This window comes from Acyrthosiphon pisum, unplaced genomic scaffold (assembly GCF_005508785.2).
Source record: "Acyrthosiphon pisum isolate AL4f unplaced genomic scaffold, pea_aphid_22Mar2018_4r6ur Scaffold_6826;HRSCAF=7394, whole genome shotgun sequence".
NCBI classification, from domain to species: Eukaryota; Metazoa; Arthropoda; class Insecta; order Hemiptera; family Aphididae; genus Acyrthosiphon; species Acyrthosiphon pisum.
Genome location: NW_021776624.1, coordinates 1,161 through 8,149, shown reverse-complemented (window position 1 = coordinate 8,149; position 6,989 = coordinate 1,161). Strand labels below are relative to the sequence as shown.

The window sequence follows — 6,989 nt, the reverse complement described above, 5'->3', positions numbered from 1 at the left end:
GCAAAGGATTTACTAAGGACACTGGCCGCCGATTGATTATAAGCTGCTATTATATAATTCACATTCACAAATATAGTTATCAAAATTGATACATAATTATATATTAATGTAAATAGTATAATTATAATTTTAAGTAGCGCACTATTGGTTTTCTCTCTCTGGACCACTTGTAGCTTAGACAATTATATACTTACTCGTTGATGCAAAAAGACTGAGTAAAAATAATATAACCTGTTACACAATTATAGCGATAACATTCTTGAGGGTTTGAAACATTGGTGTTTTTTAGACTTCATATTCGATTTAAAAAAAAAAATAATTGTTTGTAAATCCAAATAGATATTAAATCGTTTTGAGACAATATTTAAACTTAAGACAAATAATTAATACTTATGTCAAACCTTCTGAAATATTATTCTCTATAATTTTGTAATAGCTGGTTTTATTTACAGGTTATCCAAAAACAAAAAATGATTTTCCGTGAATCTGTTTCGTCTATTAATAAATTGTATATTTTAAACATGGGCTAGGGAGAAAAAACAAATAGCGCACTGGTTCAAATTATAATATTTTTTTTTTGAATAATTAGTAATTATGCATCAATTATTATGATAACTAACTTGGAATTACGTAAGTTAGCAAATTAAAAATTTTGCTGAAATGTGTCAAAAAAAGCGTAAATTTGCAAATTTTTTTAACAAATCCATTACAGTAATCTACTTATAGTGATAGGTGCACTTGACTTTTTTATCTATACCATTATGGCATTGTACAACAGAACGATTACACCTACTTGTCCATTTTTTATTATATAATTGTACTCTCATAATGCATACGATCTATTCGGGTAGATATAATTAATATATATAATGGTATTATATTTATTTCTGATTTACCTACTGATATATCTTAACAAATAGTACCTAATAATACTGGTACCAAGTATTACAAATACATTTTTTTTTTTAAATGTAGCGTACCTATAGATATTATGATAATATCGTAATATATAGTAATATAATAATCTAACTTACTGGTGCGCATTTATTCGCATACACCGATATAAACTTTTAAAATATTATTGTGAAATCAAATTATAATATGATTGTTATGACCATGTGTATCACATAACTATTTATTTTATAAGTAGAGATTAACAAGTCGAGTACGTCTTAATGCCTGAACAGGTGAGTTTACAATTTATTGTTTCGTATATTCAAGCGTGTTTGAAATATCTTACGACTCTGTGTGTAATTCATTAAGAGGGAAAATATTTTTTTTACTGTAGACACAAGGTCACATTTTTAATTCTGAGCTAACTAATAGGTTACCCTATCATGTGGAAGTAATTTGGGCTGAAGCAGTTGTATTAACCTAACCTAATCTTTAGAATCATGTGTCCCCAGTGGCGTAGTCAATGATTTTGTATGGGGGAAGGGGGATAAGTATACAAATACAATATATCTTTTATTTACACTTTTTATTTTTTTTATTAATCTTGATAAAATTCTAAGGTCTAGACAGTCAATGGGGGGGAGCTATAGCCCCCTTAGCCCCCTAGCTACGCCTCTGTGTGTCCCTAACTATCGATTGAGAATAGAACAATGTTGTGGTTTATTGGTGGATTGACCATAAATGTTACTAAAACGTAACTCGTTTATGGAATAATATTAACTACTAAAAGTAACTACTAACGTTGCTGTTTCATTGTTGGTCATAACCTAAGGATAATATTATAATATTATTCTTTTAGAAAAACCAAAATAGCAATAAATTGGAACATATTGATCCTATATTATAAATATTATGTTATCGAACTATTATTACTTAATAACTGTTTGAAAAATCGTTCGGCTTGTTATTTACAAGAACATGAAGTCGATTTAATTTTTTTATTTTGTTTTTCATGTTTTCGAGGCTAACAAATAATAATACGATTAAGTATTTCAAGATTATTCTCTGCTATAGAGCGCACTAATCATAATGGTATCAGTACATTAATTCCTATACCTTCGATCTTGAACGTTTATTATTGAACATCAGCTATTACCACCTGCGTCGATCGATCAACTGTGTAAAAGTGAAGTGCCACCGCGTATAAATCACCGATAAATTGTTTTTTTTTTTTTTTAATTTTCTCACTGACGTTAATATTGTTTAAGGTAGGTTTATTCAGGGTATAGTTTTACCTCCGACTTCGATCGAAAGCCGTATACATGCATCATATCGCACATTGACTACGTTACAAGGAGTTCACTTTGGACGGATTCCAGTTCGCACGTAATTCAACATGAGAAACTCGTTGTCGGTGAGTTCTATATAATATTTTATTTAACGCGTTTAACACGCTGTATAGAGAGTAAAATATTATTATATAATATTACACAGGCGTTTATGCATTGAGTTTTTGTTATGTATATAGTCATAATGTTATTATAACGCACTAAAAAAAAATTCATTTAAAGAGTTAATACATGACTGTGGGTTTGGTAGGTAATAATTTAAGAATGTTTGAATTGTAGGAAGTTAGGAGGTATAGATGACCGGATATGCAAATTTAAAAAAAAGTACATTTTAAACTTTAGCTTCTATTATAATATTATAAAAAATACGATATTTATTGGTATAAATGCTTCATGTGAGAATAATTGAGAACTTCTATTTAACATTATAGGAAAATCGAAACAAAAAGTAGGTATGTCTGTGTGGTTGTTCTGGAAAATGAAATTGTTGAAAATGATTGAAATGAGATATAACTGCATATTTTGAATATGAAAGCTGTGAGATGATCGAGATGAATTTCGTGAGAAATCTAAATGTTATAGAAAACTGAGAAGAGTGTGTTGAATTAAATTAATTGATGAAATCAATAATATCAATGAAATCTATGAGATTTTGCTAAAATCATATCAATAAATTTTCTAGATTCTCACATTGAAAAACTGTCCCGAGATTAGTGAAACTGTAATAAATAATAGTAGTATTAAGTAACAAAAATATTTTGGGTATTTGATTATTATTTATATTGTGTTAATAAAATAATATAATGGCATTGATGTTTGATTTTCCAAGACATCGAAAGGTATATCAGCATTTAAGTACTCAAGTTATAGCTAGAAATGTCCTAGACATATATGTTATTCTATTAACAATGAAATATCTACTAATTTATTTTAGGACCGCTGAAAATCATTTTTTATTAAGCTAGTTTGAATCTAAAAAACAGTTTAGATTAAGTAAAGTCTGTGTTAAGCATATTATTAATACAATTCTATCATATATGAGTACTTCAAACAGAAAATCAAGTATTTCAATTGAAAGGAAAGTAAGTGAAAAAAAGAGTACTAAGATGATAAGTTATAAGTTATAACAAAAGTAGTTCATTTTCACCATGATCCGCTATTATTAGCATAATGTTCATAAGCGTGCACAGAATTTCTGGCAGGGTAGTCATATACTCGTACACAGTGGCGTAAGCAGGGAGGGGGGAGGGCTAACGGGCTATACCGCCCCCTCCCCATTTCCTGTATTATTATTACTTAAAAAAAAATATATATTTATCAAGTTTAAACTATACAGAAAGCAATACGTTAGGTTAGAATGAATTCATTTTTGAAAAAACATTGTATTTGCATACCAATTTTCCTAAAATTATATGCAATTGTTCGATAAAAGTATGAATCACTTGTATGAAAGACCTCGTATTAAATTGACCATCCTCGTGAGATGAAATGAATTTTATCAAATTTAATTTGATGAGATTATTGAAAATCGTGAAACTAAAATTGATTTCCACGACAATCACTTAGAAATTAATTATTAAATTCAAATAATGAGGTGAATCTTATTAGATAATTTCAATTTTCCAGAACAACCCCCCTGGTCACCATATACTATAATAAATGATCATGGAAATATTATTGTGAATCTGATCAACCCTTATAATCTTTATAGAAACTTTTTGTTGTTATTAAGACAAAAAAACGTTTTAATCACGGTTATCTACTCGAGTAGTTAATCGTGGTTTTGATACTGTATACTAACATACTATTTTCTGACTGATTAATTTTCCTCATCGAGTGTTGTTTATTTTATTTGATACAGAACCACACGCTGTATCAAACGTTGTGCAGGAAGAAAACGTTCACTGAAGATGTCGAACCGGGAAAAGAAAAGTTGAAACGAGTGTTAAATATATTCGACTTGACCGCTCTGGGAATTGGTGCCACTTTAGGATGTGGCGTATATGTGTTGGCTGGAACGGTGGCCAAATCCATCGCTGGACCAGCGGTCGTACTGTCTTTCATCGTGGCGGCGATCGTCTCATCGTTTTCCGGTAAATCGTACTCTAGTTAATAATATTAATATCAGATGACCTACCTTTACCTATGATGATCATCTACAACACAATAATATAACACGTTTAAAGTGTTAGTTCACCTTCTTGGCTATTGTAGCACTTCTGCAGAAATAACGACTCTAAAGTTTAAAGTCACGTGTGACAAGCCGTATTGGACCACGAATTTCCCGAAGTCCCCTTGGAAGCCTAACTGCTCTTATCTAGACTTAAAAATTCTTAAGATTAATCGCCCAACATTCCATATTTTTATGCATCGCCATAGACTATACGCACTATTTATTATTATTTACTTCTCTCTGTGACAGTGTGAGATCCACGCGCAATGCGGAAAATTTACGTTTAGCAGAACTAACTCTGCGTGGCTGTTATTACTTTTAATATTAGAGTGAATTCACCTACTATCAAACTTTAAGTTAAGAATATTACCTGTATCCTTAAGTTTGCTATTTTAGGACATTTTAATTTGTATGCAATTTATGAGCGTGTAATTAATTATTACAATTTAAAGATGCTTATAAATTGAGTAACAATTAAAATAAAGTACCAAATAAAAGGTAGAAAAACCCCTTTCAGTTTCAGGGTTTTTTTTTCTAAACAAAAATTTGTTTGTTGAGGTCCAGGGAGAGAAAACAAATTATTCATTGCCAATCTTCTTAAGGATATAGTTGATGAAGTTCACTTGAGTAAAATAAGAAGCGTAATATTATATACTGATAATATTTATACTGAAGATGGAAATTTGGAATGTGTTTCTTTTTTAATGATAATAATATAATGTATTGCAAATGTACTCAACTTAACCTAAACATATGATTGTTCGCTTTTGAAAGACTCATCCTACACTCTTCAGGCTACAACAAAAGTGTTAACACAATATTGTACATAATATTATGTTGTAATTTAATTTTTTCACAATTTCACAAATTATTAGTAAAACAAATCAAATATAGGTAGGGCTATAATACGGTTTTAGTAAAATATAATGTTGTTTATACATGGTTCTAATAATAATGCACCAAAGATAAATTTTTTTGATTTTTATAGGAGTTTGTTACGCTGAATTCGCTGGTCGTGTACCCAAAGCTGGATCTGCATATATTTACAGTTACGTGACTGTTGGAGAGTTTATTGCGTTTTTTATCGGTTGGACTTTGTACATTGAGCACACTATTGGTAAATCGTCGAATAAAAAATAATCAATTCCAATGACATAATATTTTAGTATTGCTACTGTAATAGTATTTATCGTTTTATAGGTACAGCTTCCGTCGCCAAAGCAATGACTAATTATTTAGATGCTTTACTCGGAGATCCTCAAAAGAGATATTTTAAAAAACATTTTCCAATGCATGTGGATTTTTTGGGCGAATATCCAGATTTCGCATCGTTCTTTTTCGTCATGTTTATTGCGTGTAATAATCAATTGTACTTAATTAATAATAATAATATAATATTTTCAAGCGCTCGCTGTTTTCATGAAACTTTCTGTTGTTTAGTATTTCGTTAATTTGCAGTGCGGTAATAAAATTGTATGGTTGAATACGTAAATAACAATAAATATATGAATATTTCTTAAAATGAATAAATTCAAATTGATTATTATATATTTAAGAATAATTTTATATAAATCTCAAAATTAAAAATTTTAACTGTTCATCAAAACTATAATAATTAATAATTCAACACAATAAGTAAAATTGACTAACGAAATCTAATCTCATAGTAGTTTCATGGCGAGAAATTATTGTGTACTAACTGTAGTAAATAATAGTAATATGTATGTCATTTTTCAGTAATTGTGGCTTGGGGTGTCAAGAAATCTTCAACCCTCAATAAAGCGTTTACCTTGTTGAACTTGTTGACATTGGGTACAGTAGTCGTTAGTGGCTTTTTTCTAGGTAAGTACCTACGTAAACAAATATAAAATATTTCTCAACTATCACTCCAATATCACGTAATAAAAAAAGTACAGATTTTTCGGAAAAGAAAAAACTTTAATTTTGAGAAATAATTATCAAATTTTATTTTTTCAGTTAAGTAAAAGAATATTAAGTACCTAATGTACGATTTAATTTAATTTAATTTATACTACTCTTTTGTTTCGCAGAAAAAGAATGAAAATACGAGATGCTGTTTAAATAAAAATTGTGTAGATAAACTCGTACTTGTGATGTTGATGAATTTTAAATTCTAAGCGGAGCAAGGAAGCTAGTGGTTATACAATGGTGTTTATTTTTTTTATTCTGTATATAAAATTTGGTAAAAGGTCAAAAAGTCCGGGGGAAAAAAGTCCGAACAAACGGAAAAAAAGTCCGAGAAAAAATTATTTAAAAATAATATTATTTATTAGGTACACATAATTATTAATTATGCATTCATTATTATCATTATTTTAAAATTACTTAAATATTAAATTATTATAATATTAAAGAATTGATGTATAAATGTATAATATATTATATAAATGTAATCGCATTGCTTGTAAAAAATTAACAATAAAATATTTTATCATTTATCATTATTATAACTATTGGAACATATTATAAGTTGATTGTCACATGCAATTTACCATTTTCGTTATTACTCCCTACTCCTTTTTCGTAAACAATGTGATATATTTTGTAATATC

General features: G+C 28.7%; 1 protein-coding gene across 2 annotated transcripts; it reads left to right on the top strand.

Moving 5' to 3' along the window:
• Positions 1-1,958: 1,958 nt before the first annotated feature.
• On the top strand, positions 1,959-6,630 carry LOC100160337 (cationic amino acid transporter 2). 2 transcript variants are annotated; one of them, XM_016809359.2, is made up of 7 exons: positions 1,959-2,080; positions 2,167-2,308; positions 4,105-4,336; positions 5,405-5,533; positions 5,617-5,772; positions 6,154-6,258; positions 6,468-6,493. In XM_016809359.2, the coding sequence occupies exons 2-7, from the start codon at positions 2,291-2,293 to the stop codon at positions 6,476-6,478; spliced, it is 651 nt and encodes a 216-aa protein (XP_016664848.1). In that variant the 5' UTR covers positions 1,959-2,080; positions 2,167-2,290; the 3' UTR covers positions 6,479-6,493. The 2 variants fall into 2 exon arrangements, with proteins under 2 accessions (XP_016664848.1, XP_029348579.1); XM_029492719.1 differs by lacking the exons at positions 1,959-2,080; positions 2,167-2,308 and adding an exon at positions 3,210-3,325 and having other exon boundaries at positions 6,468-6,630.
• The last annotated feature ends 359 nt before the right edge of the window (positions 6,631-6,989 follow it).

Coding starts and splice junctions, on each gene's coding strand:
- LOC100160337 (XM_029492719.1), top strand. CDS start 3,281: ATGAGTACTTCAAACAGAAAATCAAGTATTTCAATTGAAAGGAAA. Junction 4,337..5,404: donor GATCGTCTCATCGTTTTCCG/GTAAATCGTACT, acceptor TGATTTTTATAG/GAGTTTGTTACGCTGAATTC. Junction 5,773..6,153: donor TTTCGTCATGTTTATTGCGT/GTAATAATCAAT, acceptor GTCATTTTTCAG/TAATTGTGGCTTGGGGTGTC.